The sequence below is a fragment of the Mus caroli genome, unplaced genomic scaffold (assembly GCF_978045245.1).
Source record: "Mus caroli unplaced genomic scaffold, Mus_caroli_1 scaffold_3, whole genome shotgun sequence".
NCBI classification, from domain to species: domain Eukaryota; kingdom Metazoa; phylum Chordata; class Mammalia; order Rodentia; family Muridae; genus Mus; species Mus caroli.
In genome coordinates, this window is record NW_028227258.1 from 37545224 (window position 1) to 37563919 (window position 18696).

At 39.7% G+C, this 18696-nt stretch overlaps 1 protein-coding gene across 2 annotated transcripts in view; it reads left to right on the forward strand.

The window, feature by feature from the left end:
* The window catches only part of Fnbp1l (formin binding protein 1 like), an 84044-nt gene that overhangs the window by 6595 nt on the left and 58753 nt on the right, over positions 1-18696 (forward strand). Inside the window, exon 1 of one of the 2 annotated variants that reach the window (XM_029475134.2) lies at positions 16128-16239. The exons of the other annotated variant lie outside the window; for it this stretch is intronic. Coding sequence (XP_029330994.1) covers positions 16189-16239 — 51 coding nt within the window. The 5' untranslated portion in view covers positions 16128-16188. Of the gene's footprint in view, positions 1-16127; positions 16240-18696 lie in introns of those variants that run through there. 2 annotated transcript variants of the gene reach the window in all.

Below are 18696 nucleotides of genomic sequence, written 5' to 3' on the forward strand. Positions count from 1 at the left end.
TGTGAACATACCTGTTTTGTTTCTGCTTTTCTAGACAAGCAGCTGACTGTAGTAAGCACTCAGACACTTCTTGATTTGGTGGAGTAATTCAATGGATTGCTGTAACTTTGTAATTAAATTATGCTTTAGATCTTAAGGCACTTTTATTTCCTGGGTTTATAATTAATTGGCCTTCTCTGGGTTCTGTACCAGTGTAGTCAGCCATATGTGGTTTGAAAATATTTCAAAAAGATTGTATCTGTATGGAACACTAAAAAACACTATCTTTACTCCCAGTTTATCATTCCCTAAGCGATGTAGTAAAACAGCTTTTTACATAGCATTTATATTGTGTTAAGTATTATTAGTAATGTAGAGATGTTTTAAAGTATGTGGAAACCTTTTCAGGGTGTGCCTGCGTTATACCACATACAGTGCCATCATGTAGAAGGGACTTAAGCATTCATAGTTTTTCTTTTTGTGAACACGCCTGGATTCATTCCCTCATGGATTCTGAGGGTTAGCTTTATCTGTTGTATCTCTTTTAGCCTGAGGAATCTTTTTCATAACTTGGTATTGAAACCAGTTGTGTCTCTTTATATGAAACTGTTCCCAGCTTATTTAGCTCTGGGAGTCTTGTTTTCTGAGTATTTGAGTACAGCTGATTATCTTTTTTTTTTTTTTTTTTATTTTGGTTTTTCGAGACAGGGTTTCTCTGTGTAGCCCTGGCTGTCCTGGAACTCACTTTGTAGACCAGGCTGGCCTCAAACTCAGAAATCCGCCTGCCTCTGCCTCCCGAGTGCTGGGATTAAAGGGGTGCGCCACCACGCCCGGCTACAGCTGATTATCTTAAGTAGCATATTTTTCTTTCGGGCCCTTCAGATTCTAAAAAGGAGACGTGTGAGCACCCAGGTTTTTGTTAGTGCGCCTATGGCTGATGGGTGTTACCTGTAGGGAAGGCCGATATGAATTAATGACTTAATGAACTGGGCAACAAAGGATTGACTTTCATATAAGTGCTGCCATACAGTATGTCCTCCTGAGTGTGTTCTTTTCCATTTTGACCAGAGATCTATGAGAATTATTATCTGCCTATGGTCAGTGCATACGTTGGAATTTTCTTTTGCTATGTGTTTAAGGTCACTACCAATCTGAAACTACCTTGAACCAAGTTTAAGGTTTTGGAATTTACTGTGGTTGTTGGATTTGCTTTCTCTTCCTGTGTTGTGTCTCTTGCTGTTTTACTAAAACAGATGTAAATTTTCAGAATTGACAGACTTCCTAGAAGAGGTAGCCTTTTTTTTTTTTTTTTTTTTTTTTACATCATACATTTTTGGATGCTCGTTTTTATTTTACTTGTGACCTTGTAATTTCATACTGTTGTAGTCAATTTTTTGGATGCTCTGACAAAGTATCTGACAGAATCAACTTAAGGGAGAAAAGATTTGTTTTGGCTTCTGGTTCATAAAGCATAATCCATAGGAGGGAGGGTGTGGCGGCTGGGGCAGCTCTTGTCATTGGTGCTGGGAGCTTGTGGTTTGTATGGTTTGTTTTACATCGCTGGCTCAGTAAGCAGTCCAGCTAGAACTGGCGCAGGCTGTAGCCCTCAAGACCTAACTTCGAGTGACTGACTTTCTCCAGCTAGACACTCCTAATAGTCTCTACTCTTTTGCCAAACAGTACCATGAGCTGGAGGCCAAGTTTTCAAATATATGAACCTGCATAGGACATTTCACACTTAGAACACCTTGAGTTGTCTTTTGTTGCTTTAGTTTATTTAAGATATATTTTATCTTTTAAATCTAGACCATTCTGTAGAATAGTGATATTGATCTAAATAACCTTGTTTGTCATTATCGTGAATCCAGGATTTTCGTATATTGAGATTTTAATATTTGTTACTATGTTCTTAATAGGTAAAAGCTGTGTGTGTGTTTATTTTGTGTGTGTTTCTGAATGTGCTTTTCTTTCTTTCTTTCTTTCTTTCTTTCTTTCTTTCTATTTTTTTTTTTTAACAAGATATCAGGTTGCTTAGGCCTCCCTCAAACTTGCTCCATAGCAAAGCCCTTGAGCAGCTGATCTTCTCCCTCTATTTCATGATGATGAGATGACTGGCATCCTCCACCTCTCTGACTCTTGGTTTGTGCAGTGCTGAGTGTTGAAGCCGGGACTATATGCACTCCAGCCAAGGACTCTACCAACAGATCTATATCACCAATAGTATTGTCAGTTCGAATCTTGGAGGACATTTTCAAACTTCATTGTCTAGATCATTGGTTCTCAACCTTCCTACTGCTTCAGCCCTTTAAGACAGTTCCTCATGGTGTGGTAGCACCTCCCAACCATAAAATGATTTTTGTGGCTATTTTATAACTAATTTTGCTACTGTTATGAATCACAAGGTAAATATTTGTGTTTTATGATGTTAAGTGACACTGTAAAAGGGTCATTTGACTCCCAAAGGGGTTTTGACCTACATATTGAGAAACACTGGTCTAGATCAAAGATAGGTTGTTTTTGTCTATTTGTTTGAGAAAACCTCACTAGATCCTTACCAAACCCCACCAAAAAAACCCCAACAACACTAAAAACAACAATAAAACCAAATAGAGTAAAGACCTAAATGGAAGACCTGGAACTATTAAAATACTAGAAGAAAACAGAGACAGCTCCATAACATTGGTCTTGATAAAGATTGTTTTGAATATGATCCCAAAAGTGTTGGTAGCAAAACCAAAAATAGACACACCAAAGTAAAGTGTCTGGAATGGGAGACTATCTTTTGGAAACTTATCTGCTAAAGGATATAGAACCAAGATACTATATAACCTGATCTTAGAAATAGATGTACAGGGCAGTGGAAATAGATGGCTGGGGGAGTAACATGCTTCTGTGCACTGAGGACTTGAGTCCTATGATGTGAAGTAGGTATCTGAAGCTCAGTGCTCTTACGGGGAGATGGGAGGTGGAGATAGAATCTGTGAACATGCACAAGGCAGATAATGTGGTCTATGCAGTAGTGAACAGCAAAGAGACCTCGCCTCAAAGTAGAAGCAAGGACTGACACCTGAGATTGTCTTCTGACCTCCATCTGTATGCTGTGGCACATGTGTGCCCACACATGCACATCATTGCATACATGGGCTGGCATACTTGCACATATACACACTGGGCAATTGACCTGAATAAACATCACTCAAAAGTCCAACAAGTATACAGAAAAATGTTCAAATGTCACTATTCATCAGGAAAATTCAGATTGAAAACACAGTGTATGTCATTAAAAATGGCTTTTGGCAAAATGATGCAAAAGTAAGTGCTGGTGGACATGCAAGTGCGCCACTTTTGGTGGAAATGTAAGTTTAGTATAGCGTTGAAAACAGTATGGACGTTCCTAAAATATTTAGAACTAGAACTTCATATGATCCCAAAATCTCACTCGGGTGTATATGTAAAGCACATGACAAGAGATGCTAAAGAGATAACTCTTCTGTGTTATTACAGAATTATTCATAGTAGCCAAAATATAGTTGGTTGGTATTTGTTAAAACTAATCTCCCAATATAACAATATTGCAGGTGTGCACTTTAGGAGATGACTAGGCCATGAAGACATTGCCTTCAAGAACAGGGCTAGAGCCCTTATGAAGGACTTGAAGGACAAGAGTGTCCCCTGATTGCGCCTCCATTTTCCCCTTTTGACAGTCCAGCATGGAAAGGCCATCTTGGAAGCAGAGAGCAGTTTCAGCAGGCACCAGAACTGGGAGAAATCAGTTCTGGTTTTGGGTTTTTTCTTTTTTTTAGAGATAATATTTTATTATTTCATGTGTATGAGTGTTTTGCTTAGATGTACATGTGTTCCTGGTGCTTTGGAGGTTAGAAGAGAGTGTCAGATTCCCTGGGACTGGACTTACAGGTGGTTATGAGACACCATTTGGTGGTGGGAATTGAACCTGGGTTGTGCGCAAAGCAACAAGTGCTCCTAACCACTGAGCCATCTCCATCTCTTAATTCTCTTCTTACTGTAAATCACCTATTTCCACCTGTAACCTCCACACTTGGACACGAATGTGTGTGTGTGTGCATGAACTCACTGACCGACTCCCTCCTTCCTTCCTATTTTCCCGTCTGTCTATCCCTCTCTCTTACTCCCTCCCACATTCCGTGAGCTTTTATCTGCTCATTGCCTTCCCTGTCAGTGCTTATTTCATATGCTTTTTTTTTTTTTGTCGTGCCAGAAGAAAAGATGGTATTCATTAAAAGTCAATTCTGGGGAAAAAAAAAAGTCAATTCTGTGTTTTCTTCTCTTCACCTACCTCCAGCCTTAGGAAACCATTCAGCTTTCTTTGCTGATTTATCTATTATGAACATTCTATATAAATAGAGTCATAAAATATGTGGTCACTGCTGATGGGCATTTAGCATAATGATTTCAAAGGTCATCCACATTGTAGCATTTATCAGTGAGTGTTTCATTCTTTTTATCAAATAATATTAATTGCGTGTGTATGCACATTTTATTAATCTGTTCATTGGACATTTGGGTTGTTTCTTTGTTTTTCTATTATGAATAACACTGCTGTGAAGATTTATGGCTACGTTTTTGAGTGGATGTATGGTTCTCTGTTTTTCAGACTGGGTTTTTCTGTTTCTCTTGAGAGTAGTTGCAGAATTACTGAGTAACTGTTACCTGCTTCAAGAATTTCCTGCTTATTTTGCATTTTACAATTTCACCAGCAACGGTGTGAAGGTGTAAATTTCTGCACTTTATTGTCAGTACTTAGCATGAGGGTTGGAATACAGAAGTAAGTTGGTTCTCTCCTTCCACCATGTGGGTTCTGGCAATTGAACTCAGATCTTCAGGCTTAGTGACAAGTGCCTTTATCTGCTAAGCCATGCCACTGGCCTTCATCTGCATTTTTAAAAAAAAGATAATGGATTTAGTTTAAGATTTTGTTTTCATTTTTAATTATGTGTATCTGTATATAGGAGTGTAGGTGCCCACAGAGACCAAAAGAGGATGTCAGAACTGGAACTGCAGGTGGTTTTGAGCCATCCAGTGTGGATGCTATGAACTGAACTAGAGTCCTGAAAGAGCAATGTGCATTCTTAACTTCTCTAAGTCATCTCCCTAGCCCTTCATTATAGCCATGCTATCACAGTCAGTATACCTGCATGGATGTATATGTACCATGTGCATGCAGTGCCCATAGAGGCCATCAGATCTCCTGGAAGTGGAGTTATAGATGGTTGTGAGCCACTGTGTAGATGCTAAGAGTTGAACTTGGGTTCTCTGGAAAAGCAGCCAGGTCTCTTAATCATTAGACCATCTCTCCAATAGTGCCTGAGTATCTATACCTGTTTCCTGTTTGTGTACCCCCAGCCCCCACCCAGTGCTATGACTGGAACCCAGGGTCTTAGTAACACTTAACAAGCCACTAGTCTATACCCTCAGCCCTTGTATAGCTTTTTGTTTGTTTGTTTGTTTGTTTTTGTTTGTTTTTTTCTTTATGTAGCCCTCGCTGTCCAGGAACTCACTCTGTAGACCAGGCTGGCCTCAAACTCAGAAATCTGCCTGCCTCTGCCTCCCAAGTGCTGGGATTAAAGGTGTGCACCGCCACCACCAACTGGCTTTTTCTTTTTTCTTTTTTTTCTTTTTTTCTTTTTTCCATTTGTATAACTTGGAAACATTATCTGCTCACCTCAGTTAACTTTTAAATATGTGAAAGTTTATCTTAAACTCTTGTGGTAGTATCTATCAGGAAAATAACTGGTTTTGATAGAAAAGTAAATGTGGACGAAGCTAGAAGTTTGAAGGCCTTTGGAGAACCTTGACAGCATACTAAAGTCAAGGAAGAGGATACATTTGGTTTTGGTAGCATAGCAGACTGTTAGTCTTCTATAAAGAAAATTCTGATAATACTGTCCACACTATATTAGTGTTCCCTAAGAGACCCATGGGCAACATTTTCATTAAAAAAAGATTTACTTATTTTTATGTGTATGACTCTTTGCCTGTATGTGTATGTGCACACTACATGTAGGAAGAGGACATTGAAACCTCTGGAACTGTAGGTATAGATGGCTGTGAGCTGTCCAGTGTAAGTGCCAGGAACCAAACTTGGGTACTCTGGGAGAGCAGACAGCACTCTTAACTGCTGAGCTATCTCTCCAATCCTAGAAAGTCCTGCACTGAGTTTAGCATATCTTTGAACACACATTTCTGTTTTGCGTTAGTCATGGATCTGGTAGGAAATAGCACACTTTAAGGGCTAATGAAAGAACATTTAATGAAGAGACATTCTAGGTTTGTTGAGATGGTCTCATGTTACCTACTCTGGCCTTGAACTTGCCGTTTAATCTGTTAAATTCCTGATTTTGCTTTCACTTCAGAAATACTGACCTTGCAGGAGTACACCACCATGCCTAACAATAAAGAAACAGTACCAACAATACAGTTGTCTTGGTAACAGTGTGACACTATTATTATTTACATTTTTTTCTGTTGTTTGTTCCTTTTTTGTTTGTCTTGTCTTTTTGTTTTTTGAGACAGGGTTTCTTTGTGTAACTTTGGCTGTCCTACAACTAGATCTGTAGACCAAGATGGCCCGAGACTCCCAGAGATCTGCCTGCTTCTGCCATCTGGGTGGTGAGAATTAAAGGCATGTGCCACCACTGCCTGACACTAGTTAGGTCTTAAAGGCAAGGAGAGGAAGCAGTTGCCAGACCCCTACATAATTTTGACTGAGGGGTACCTGATTCGATTTGACTTTCTTTTTTTTTTTTTTTTTTTTTGGTTTTTCGGGACAGGGTTTCTCTGTGTAGCCCTGGCTGTCCTGGCACTCACTTTGTAGACCAGGCTGGCCTCGAACTCAGAAATCCGCCTGCCTCTGCCTCCCGAGTGCTGGGATTAAAGGCGTGCGCCACCACGCCCGGCTCGATTTGACTTTCAGTAGAGGAACATAGGAAGCTTGCAGATTCCTGATAGGCAGATTGCCAGAGGCCCAAGGAAGAGGTAGAAAACAAGAGAATCCACTGATGCAGTCTATTGGGGTTCAGAGAAGCACAGATGGAGAGGGGTTCTAGAGAGGCAGGTAGTACAGAGCAGAGAGGAAGCTTTGGAGAATGTTCTATCTAGGAGAGGAGATTGTGTGTGTGTGTGTGTGTGTGTGTGTGTGTGTGAGTGTGTGAGTGTGTGTGTGTGTGAGAGAGAGTGTGAGTGTGTGTGTGTGTGTGTGTGTGAGAGAGAGAGAGAGTGTGAGTGTGTGTGTGTGTGTGAGAGAGAGAGAGAGAGAGAGAGAGAGAGCGCGAGCGCTGACAGTGGGCGTGTCTTCCCTAGTGCACTCTGTGGCTTCTCTACTTCTGTTTACTTAGACAGGCAGGCAGGCTGCCATACTTGCCCAGGCCTTTTTTTTTTTTTCCAAATATTATATATTGATGTCCAGTATGTACACTTAATACTTTAGGCTTTATCCCTAAGCCAGTAATCAATGATCTTAACTGCTATAATGCCTTACATGATCACTTTTGAATTTTGAAATGATTGATCTAGAAAAATGTGAACTTTGAGTTGAAGGATAACTAGAACAGATATTAAGAAATAAGATCATACTGCAGTATCTCCAGTAGTGGTTGGATCTAGAGTAAATGGTGGCATGGGGGTGCAGAGAATTAGATGGCTTATTGTTATACAAAGTGGGAGCATCCTGGGAGTAGGTGGAAGGTGAACTCACAACTTGCATGTACTGTGTGCTGCCTCAGTATTTGCAATGTATAAGGAGCAACTGCTGAATTGATTATCTGTTAGAATAAAAACAGCATGGTGTTTTATATACATGGTGAAAGATGTTGGTCTATGCACTAATAGGCTCTTTATGTTCATCCTCCAAACTTCTTGGTACTTCTGATACTTTAAGTACGTCTAGTATCCATTAAGCCTTTAAATATAAAAAGCAAGTTAAGTATAAAGCAGGTACAGCTTCTAGATATGAGAGTAAAGGAAGAGTGCTCTAAATGTGAGTATAAAAGACACCATTTACTCTAAAACTCAAGATTTTACTCTTAGTAATAAAGGTAGATATGCAAAGAAGACGTTTTTTGTTTTGATATGAAAAATCATACTTCTGTTTTATATATCCTATTATAACCATATCCTGGTTTAATACATTTTATGGTTAAAACATTTTATCTTGGAAAGTTAAGTTGTAAATGTTAATAATAGTTTTAATATTCTACCTTATCTGCTTCATCAATTTTAGTCCTTTCTTTAATTCTAAATACCATTGTTAGTAGAGACCATCTAATTATTTCATTGTCAGAAATAAATTTCCCTTTTTCTGGTACTGAGAATTGAACCCAGGCTCTTGTAAATGCTAGATAAGCACTATACCACTGAGGTACACCCCCGGCTTCTTTTTACCTAGAGGGGTGGGGGATTGATTGATTTAGGGTTTTTTACTTAGTTGCCTAGGTAGGACTTGAACTCGTGACCCTCTTGCCTAAGCCTCTGGAGTAGCTGAGATAGCCTGTGGCACCAGGCGGTTACAAACATACATATATATTGTCTGTGTAAGTGCATTTTTACTTATGAAAATTTCTAGGACATATGCTAATTCACTTTGGTTTAGAATTAGCAAGTGGTTTGAATTAAGGATATTTTCAGTTAGGGATAAGTGAGAGGATGAGGAACAGAATCCAGAGTGAGTTGCAGGAACGTTCCCGTTGTATTTCACCTTCTGAGTAGTTGAGGTGAGGTTGTACACAGTCAGTTTTCTCAGAGTTAGAAGAGGGTGATATCCTAGATCAGGGTTTGAGAATGAGTTTTGAGGACATCAGGAATGGGGAGTGGTAAGCCAGGACCCAAACAGAGAATAGGACAGTTTCTGTAGGACACTGTCAATCAGACCACCAAGTCAATGAGTGTGGCTAAGTGAGAGAGTCTAAGCTATAATCACTGCAGTATATCGGAGTCCACATAGAGTAAGGAAGGCATCCGTACACAGGGCAGTCAGCTTCAAGGCAGTGGGACCAGCTGATGAGAGAGGAACATGAACATAGATGTGTGGGGGAAGACACTGCCATCAGACTGATGGAGAAGGCCAAAGTAGGAGCACCATGTGACCCAGTACTGGAAAAAGGTATCTGAGGGGAAGTGTCAGCAGTGGCCTGCGAGATTGCTTATACACTGGGAGTGTCAAGTGAGTGTATTAGGGATAAAAAGAGCCAGAGTTCTTTTCACTTTCAGAGAATGGGATTACCAATATTCAAAGTATCGTTAGATTGGAATTGGAGATTTTGCTGTAAACACCTTTTATATACATACACACAGGTGCAGCATTAAAGAAGTAAATAAATGTGGTGTGTGTGTGTGTGTGTGTGTGTGTGTGTGTGTGTGTGTGGTGTCTTTACTTGTACTCTGATTACTGAGAAGCCTTGTAAGTGAGATATTCCAAATAGCAGTGAACATACCTAGCATTAAAATCTTGGCTTCTGAATATCTTCACTCACTAAAAGGAAAAAGGATTTTTTGTTTTGTTTGTTTTTAGATATAATTAATGCCAGGTTACAGCAGAAAAAAAAAAAAGCAAGATGAACCTAAAATGAAGGGTTTACTTCAGAAAGTAAGAAAGTACTTTAAAGAACGATGGAGATTTGTGGAGTTTGTTTGTGTTTAAAGGCATCTTAAGATGACTCCCTAATCAAGTGATCAGTTGGCATTATGAATAATAGGATGATTGAAATCGTATGCCACCTCACTGGGTGCAGTGCAAAGACACAGGGTGTTTGTGGTCCAAGTGCCATAATCAGGGTTAAATGGAAGCAGCAGACAACCTAAAGTTGACGGCCATTTTACTGAAATGTAACTTGTAAACTTAAACAATGTGCAGACTTAGGAAAAACAAGAACAATTTCAAATTAAAGAAGACTTGAGCAAGACAGTAATTGTGACATAGTGTAGATCTGATTTTTTTTTTTTATCCTGTGAAGGGTATTACTAGTCCAGTTGCCAAAATCTGAATGGATTTAAAAATTAAGTGATAGGATTATATCAGCACTAATGTCTTTATCTTGATTACATATTTGTTATACAGGAGGTCTTTTTGTATAAGTGACACTATATTAGTTACTCTTCTATTGCTGTAATAAAACCCCACGACCAAGAGAGCTTATAAACGAAAGTGCTTAATTGGCTCCACAGTTCCAAAGGGTTAAGTCCATGATGGCTCAGCTCTTCTTGCCACCGTGCCTTAGCTCACATCTCAGATCACACACAAGAGGTAGAGAGAACACACTGGGCCTGATGCCAGTCTTTTGAACACTCATGCCTGCCTCTAGTGACACATCTCCTACAAGGCCACACCTCCCAAGGCTTCACAAACAGTTTCTATCTAGTAGTGAAATGTATGGTCCTATGGGGGACATTCTCATTTAGAGCACTAGATAGGCATGAGAACAACGAGGGAGAAGAACAGAGTAAATGCAAGGTAGAAAAAGAGAGTACAGAAAGAAAATTTATTAGAAAGAGAGTTGCTAATAAAGGAGGCAGAAAAATGGGACTAGAGGGGAAAGGAGTTTACTGGTTTTAGCATGGAAGATATTACAGGTTTGTTTATGAATGAGAAGGATGTAGAGAAAAGGGAGGATGATAATACAGGAAGGGAATAATCTCTGATGCAGTGTACCAGAGACAAAAAGGGGGCAAGAGATCCATGCACAAATGAAAATGAATTAGGAGTGGGATTGTGTTCGTGTGTGTGCTGGTGCATGCTTTGGTGGGGCATAGAAGCAAAGGCAAGTACCCCCCTCTACCCTGGAGCTTATCCTTTTGGGTTGGCTGGTTGGCAGTGAGCCCCAAGTATTATCTGCTTCTTCCCTAGCCCTGGCCTCAGAGTCTCACACTGAATGCCTGGCTTTACATGGCTGGTGGGAATCTCAACTCAGGTCCTCATGCTTGCAAACTATGTACTCTACCCACCCAGCCATATACAAGCCTTGAAAGAACTGATCTTAAGAGCCCAGTAAAATTATGCAGAGTTGATAGCTTACTGATTGTAAGTGACAAGTGCCTGAGATAAATCAAAGGGAGAGTGAGCTTTAGAGGTTTCAGCACAGAGTTGTTGGCCTCCAGCCAGGTAGTGAGTGAGTGCGTGCGGCAGGGGAGAGAATGCTGGTGCAACAAAGCTGCTCACCTCAGGTGGTCAAGAAGCAAAGAGAAACCAAGCAAAAAGGAAGAAACTAGAGTCCCAGTATTTCCTTCAAGGGCACTTGCCCCCAACTTTCTATGAGTTTCCACCTTATATAGGTTCTACTGCTTCCTGGTGAGTGTCAGATGCCGGCTACTAAGCCTTCAGCGTGGAAAGTCTAAACCACAACAGTATGATTATCAATAGATTGATTCAGTTTCCCTAGTGAAAATAGAATCTGACTGACCCAGATAAAAGTGGGCAAAGCAGAGGTTTAGTGAAAACTTTCTTTTTTTTAATACAGGTCTCTCTATGTAGCCCAGGCTGGTCTCAAACTCAGAGATCTGTCGGCTTCTTCCTCTCAAGTGTGATTAAAGGTATACACCACCATGCTTGACAATATACCCCATTTTTTGATAGAAAATAACCTGGGCTTTTGTGAGATGTAAGATGCTTCCACTTGTTCAGGCCCTTCTAGAGTTCCTTGTCCCTAAAGTCATTCTTTTGATTGGCATAGAGTTGAAGCTTGTTGCATCTTTTCTTTATTGGTCAGCTTTGAGCTTGAACTTTTACATGACTGTTAAGCACACTCATTTTTCAAGCCGAGAGAACAGAAAAAAAGGATGATAGTTTTACAGCAAGAAGCTCCCATTGGCACTTCTGTTAGAATACTGTCAGGGTGGAATCAGTGTGCTTAGTTTTACAGCAAAAAGCTCCCATTGGCACTTGTGTTAGAATACTGTCAGGGTGGAGTCAGTGTGCTTAGTTTGTTACTGAGCAAGAAGATTCATTGATTTGATCGTGTCTCTTTCACTTGATGTCTACAACCATTATTGTAATCAAATTAGGTCCTATAAGAAAGGAAAATAGGGCTGGAGAGAAGGCTTGAATGGTAAGAGCATATGGCTGCTCTTTTAGAGGATTCCCAGCACGTTATGACAGCCTACTAACTCTAAATCTAGGAAACCTGACACTTTCATTGGGTTCCCTAGGCACTGCATGCATGCAGACAAACCACCTATGCACATGAAATTAATAAGAAGGGAAAGTATGGCTAAAACATGCATATATTTCTGTTTGGAAATATCCCTAGGTCATGAAAATGTCCCTAGGGAACACAGGATCATGAGTGTGGATTCTTAGTCTGATGGATTTTTAAAAAATTAAAAATGGACCCAGAAGGATGCTTGAGAACAGTTTATTGATTTCAGAAGAAACAAAACAAAACAAAAAAACCTGATGGGACAGGCAAACTGGAGATCTGTTCAAGTCCCCAAAGGAACTAGATGGATGTTGCTTTTAGAATAGAGGTTGAAAAAGCAGTTAGGTTTGGCATGCAGGTCCACAAGCAACTGCATGGCCAGGGATACAGAGGGAAGGGAGAGGGCAAGAGAATGAGAAGAGAGAATGTTCAGCATTTCAGAGCAAGCAGCTTCTGATTCTGCTAAGTGACATGTTCAGTATCTGTTAGAAAGGGGATCAAAGGAGGCACTACTGTAGTTGCAGTGTTATTATGTAGTCTTCTCAGTATGTCTTCAGGTATGTTTTGTTTCTTCAAGCTTCTGAAATAGACTGTTTTTCCAAGGGCAGGTTTCTCTTCAGGTGATTGCTCATTTGAATCGACTTTTAAAAAAGGGGACAGTAGTGTATTTTTGTAATCTGGGAATAATCTTTTGGACATTTTAGAATATTATGTATTTATTATGTATTTACTCAAGGCCAGAGGTAGAACTCAAGTCCCATTCTTTATGAAAGATGATGTAACAGAGTGAGTAGGTTAAAGAAAAATTTTTAAAAATTACAAAATAGATGTGCATTGTTAATCTTGTCAACTTGGGGTATTTAGAATTACCATGGAAACACCTCAGCATTTGACTACAAGGGTATTTCCCCAAAGGCTTAACTGACCTGTCCTGATGTGGGCAGTGCCATTCTGTGGTTTGGGTTCCCAACAGAATGGGAAGGAGAAAGTGGGTGGAGCACCAGTTTTCATCTCTGTTTCCTGACAGTGGCCAGCTGCCTCCTCTTCTTGCACTCTGCCTTCCTGGCCATAATGTACTATACCCTCAAACTTGGAGCCCAAACTTGCCTTAAATTGCTCTTGTCCGGTGTTTTACAGAAATGACATAAGTAACCCAGATAGTGGCCGTTTTTACCCAGAAGGAAAGAGCCTTCTCCAAATGAACTTCAAAAAGCTCATTGGACATCTTGGGGGTGAGGTGGAATGGGGTGTGGATAGGAAGGGCAGTCCAATTTTTGATAACTTTTAAGCCTGTTAATTCTGACCAGCTACCTAACAGACTCGTCTTGCATATATAATATAATTTGTTAATGATATTTCTTAATTGTAAATGTTAAGACCTTCTAATAATACTAATGGAAATAAGGCATAAAGTATTGTCTGGGTCTACTCTGCTTCTTATAAAATATAGCAGCATATATGGATGGAACTAAATTATCTCAGCATTTAACCATAATTATATGGTAAGAGTAGCATGAGGTCACTCCTTGGAACTATTCCCAAGAATATACTAACAGCTAAGTATCACTTCAGATTAGATTAGCAATAGGAAGCCTATTTGATTTCTAAATAATAAATGTAGCTTAAAAGTATTTATTTAACTAAATGAACTGAGTTGAAGCAAGAAAACAGGAAATTAAGATTTCGGTTGTATTAGCTCTGTTACCTTGGGCAAATAGTTTCTGTCCTTAAGTTTTTTTATCTACAACAGTCTGATATTTAAAGTCCTTTCTAGCTATTAAGGGCCTTTGATTAGATTTTACACTTACTTTTCACTTACCAAGGAGATTAAGAAACTCCATTGGAAAGGGAAAAGGAGAGGCAGGCCAGAGTGAAAAAGAAAACGAACCTAACAGAGAATGTCAAGAATTGAAAGAGGAATCTGGAGAAGGAAGCTAGCACTGTCCTGAAGAGTTTGCATGGTGAAACTACAAAGTATACACATAAAGGACAGCTCTGCTCTTGGCTTCTCTGCTGATTATGTTCGCTAGTCAGAACCAAATGTCAGCTCCAGGGAGATGAGTCAGTAGTCTCTTACTGTTTGTGGTTTTATTTTCTGTAATTTTAGTTATTCAAGGTCAGCTGTGGGCTGAAATATTAAGTGGGCAAACTCCAGAAATACACTCTGTAAATTCTGAGTAGTGTGCTGACCCGCAGGGTAGCAGTTGGAGATATCCCTTTGTTTAGTAGAATATCTATTCTATATATGCTGCCCTCCCACTAAACTACCTGCCTCTTAATAACGTCATACTGTCTTTGTGTTGCAGTGTTTATGTTCAGGAAAACAAAAAGGATAGTGATGCTGGCAAGTCATACATACCAAAGAGAATCTAGAAAGTGTTTTCTTTAGGGGAGAAGGTGAAAGTTTTCAATAATGAAGTAGGAGAAAATGTGTGCTGCAGTTGCCAAGATTTAGCACAGCAAGATTTTCTTTTTGAGACAGAGATTATATTCAAACATTTTGTATGTGGGTGCACATGTATGTGCATGTGTTGGTCAGAGGACAATCTCAGGTGTCATTCCTCAACTTTTCCACCTTTTGTGGGAAAACAGCGTCTCTTTCATTAGCCTAGAACTTTGCCATGCCACATGCCCAGCTTTGTCTTGTGTGTAGGTTCTGGAGATGGGGCTCAGGTCCCCCTTAAGGCTTATGGAATGAACCATCTCCTAACTCCATCTCCAGTTTTGGAATCAGTCTCACTCTGTAGTTCAGGCTGGCTCTGAATTTATAATCCTCCTGCCTCAGCCTCCCAAGTGCTGGGATTATAGCCATTACAGGCTGGCTGTGTAATTTTTATACTATGTTATAATACTATAGTTTACATTATGTAAAAACACAATTGAGTTTGCTAGAAGATATAAGACCCAAATTTTGTCTGAGCTTGAAATATATAATCTGACCTCTAAATGTTGTTAGTTAGCTATTAGTATTTCACACATCCTAGAAATATTAGGTAGTAAAATTAAATTTACAATTATTTGATTAATAGCGCTCCTTTCACAGTGCTTTTGCTTACATCTTCTGTCTAATGCCAAGCTCAGCATTATTTTCCTTTGATTGTTTAAATGAACTAAAAATCAATACCAGTGCCAAGTTCTGTGTTAAATACTTTCCCCGTTAAAGCCATGTAATTGGTATAGTTTTGTAGATGTAGAATCTGAAGTTCAGAAATCAAGAATAGGTAAATGGGGCTGGTGAGATGGCTCAGCAGGTAAGAGCACCCGACTGCTCTTCCGAAGGTCCTGAGTTCAAATCCCAGCAACCACATGGTGGCTCACAACCATCTGTAACGAGATCTGACTCCCTCTTCTGGTGTGTCTGAAGACAGCTACAGTGTACTTACATATAATCAATAAATAAATCTTTAAAAAAAAAAAAAAAGAAGTGAGAGGAGCATCTCCTGCTGCTGGGCTGCTGGACAGGCTGCAGCGAGTCTCACTTTAAAAAAAAAAAAAAGACAAAGAGGGAACACAGAATTAGCAATAATAGATCCTGTGAACTTGGTGTGGTAGCATTTGGCTGGGAGCAGCCCATAGCTGAAGTGTTCAAATGTACAGTTTGCAATAGAGCAAACTATAAAGAGGTTGTACCAAGGGAATGTTTTTGCCACATTTCCTCTTTTATTCCAGACATAGATGTTCACCCACCTTTTCAACAGTTCATGTGAAAATTTCTTAAAAACAGCACAACGTTTTAAAGCCAGGATTCCCCCTACTCAGTCTTCCATTTTAGTAAACAGCAAGTTCATTCTTCTAGTTGATGGGGCATGAAAATTGATGCCTTTAACAACACCCAGACAAAACGTCACAAAGCCTGATTTACACAGTCCTCAGGGTATTGACAGAGTTGGAGGTGGTGTGAGCTCATATGGTAAAGTGCTTGCCTTGTAAGCACGAAGACCCGAGTTTGGTTCCCAGAACCCATGTAAAATACCAGGCATGTGCTTATAATTTTAGTGCTGGAATGGAGGAGCAAGAGGATCCCTGGAGCTCATAAGCTGGCCAGATGGAAGATGCCCAAGGAATGACAACTGAGACTGTCCACCACCCTCCACATGTATGTCTGCACACGTGGGTGCACGAGCACATGTGAGCACACATGCATGCACGAATATATAAACTCTTACCACTTCTCACTGCTCTGCTTCTCCCTTTAACCCCCTCAAATCAACTTCACCCCAAAGAACTGCTATCTTAATTAACAGAAATCAGAATGACTGACTTAAAAGCCTATATTATGGCACATCAGGCTTCGGCTCAGGATTTTCTTATGTATTTTCTAGTCACTCAGTGAAAGCTAAGGTTTCGGGGGTAGAAGATACAGACAGATGATTGGTATTCTGACATTGTATGCTTCCATTTCAACATCAGGTAAGTTTCTTTCCTCACATGTTAGTTGTAGCTTGTTTCCCTGGAATACGCCAAGAGTATACAATCCTAGGGACTTAAATGTTTTAACAGCTGACCTGGAGACTGCACTAGTTTCCAGGTAAGCAGAAGATAGGGAGCTGATCCAGAGGTAGACAGAAAGCTCGCAGGTGTTTGTTTTGTGTTGGTGCTAAGTAGTGTTAGAATGCCAGTAAGATGAAGCAGGAACGTGATGCAGCTCATGTTCCTTTCAGAGACCTCCGCTCAGATGAAGCTAGGGTCCTTGCCTTTGATGCCAAAAAAAGAATTTTGGGTCAAGCCAGTTTGAAGAGAGTTGAGTTTATTAGGAAGAGAGATTCACAAATGTTTCAACAGGGGGGAGTATTATAAAGAGAAGCATTCAGAGAAAGGATAAGACACTCCCAAATGTAGGCATGCGATTCTCATGAGATCGTGAATCTCAAGTGTCCTAGCATAGCTGGTTTGGTGGCTTTCAAGTTACATTTCAAAAGGCTGTAAGACCTCTACCTTTGATAAGAGAAATTATAGGACTGCTCTGGAGGTACTTAGATAGGATTTGTGGGTCAAAAAAGACTGCTGAAGGGTTAAGACACTTTTTCTTTTTTACTGTAACTGCAGTTGTTTGTGAAATTCATATATGTAAATGTGCATGCTTATGTACTTAGCCCTTCAGTATGATTCACTGCTAAACATCTGCATGTAAAAAGAAACCTGAATCTCCATGTTGGGTTGGTAGTCTTCAAAGCGCATGTTAATTTTGCTAACTTCCTATCTTTCTATCCTACTTCAGAATAGAAATCTTCAATTGTTCACTTTTTTTGTAAAGTAGGAAGTAAAGTTGTTGGCTGTGAACCGAGTGGGTAGGAGGTGGTTTACATTTAACACAAGAGAATAAGGCTATGAGATAATTGGCTAGGATAAAGTAATAGTGAATGAATGGACTCCAGCTAAGAAGCATTAAGGAGCCCTTAGTTTAGCAGACAGAAATGTCAAGGTTTGACCAGTCAGCAAGATTCGGTCTTTACCTTTCTACAGGATCATGAAGAAGGGTTGATTTCAAACAAACTCCCAACTGACTATAATAAGGTCATTGTTAAGATTTGACAGTGGCAAGGACAATGAGCAGTATTTGCAAAGCACAAATAATGATGGCTTATGGGATCCAGCATGTGTAAAGATGGGAATGAAGACGGGATAGTAGTAGTATGTTAGTATTAGTGTCTAGAGGCTCAAACAGTTGCTGGACTAGAATTTTGAGGGGAGACAGAAAAAAGACAAGCCATCTAAATTAGATTCTTGAATTCCCTTGTAGGTGTGGGAGGAGGGTCATGCAGTGGTAATGTTAATGACAGCGGAAATAACCATGAGACTGAGTAGCTGAGGCAGGTTAAGGTCTATATAGTAAGAGCTAGGAAGAGAAGTGACAAAGGAGATTGTAGTACAGAGAGTTTGTGTTGATATTGAAGTCACTGTGAGTGTAATATAAAATTGAGTTGAAAATTGTAAGTTAAAAATGCCTGAGTTGTTCAAATACACAACTTTTTTCTTTTTTTTTTAAAGATTTATTTATTATTATATGTAAGTACACTGTAGCTGTCTTCAGACACACCAGAAAAGGGTGTCAGCTCTCATTACTGATGGTTGTGAGCCACCATGTGGTTGCTGGGATTTGAATTCAGGACCTCCGGAAGAGCAGTCAGTGATCTTAACCGCTGAGCCATCTCTCCAGCCCACAATTTTTAATTCTACTTTAAACATGAAAATAATTTATGATACAAACACACATTATTGTTTGAGGCTTTTGTTTTTTGTTTTTATGGGTAGATGTTATTGACTGAACTTGAATCATAATTGCTTTCTTAGTTTCATGAGACAAGAAAAAGAAAATCTTTCTGTAGTCCATAGGAGCTAAAGAGGAGAAAAGTCAGTTGTGTTAGGTCTTTTAAAATGTCTTTAGTAGTAGTTTGGTATTCAGAAGTGCTGGAGAAACTCTGGCAGGCAAATAGAGCCATAAAGTACATCTAAACTAGGACAGCAGAGTGATTATTCAGCTTTCAGTTAAAACAGTCTTCTTTAAACCGTGATGCCCCTTGGTACTTTGCCAGAGTACTTTATTAGGACTTTA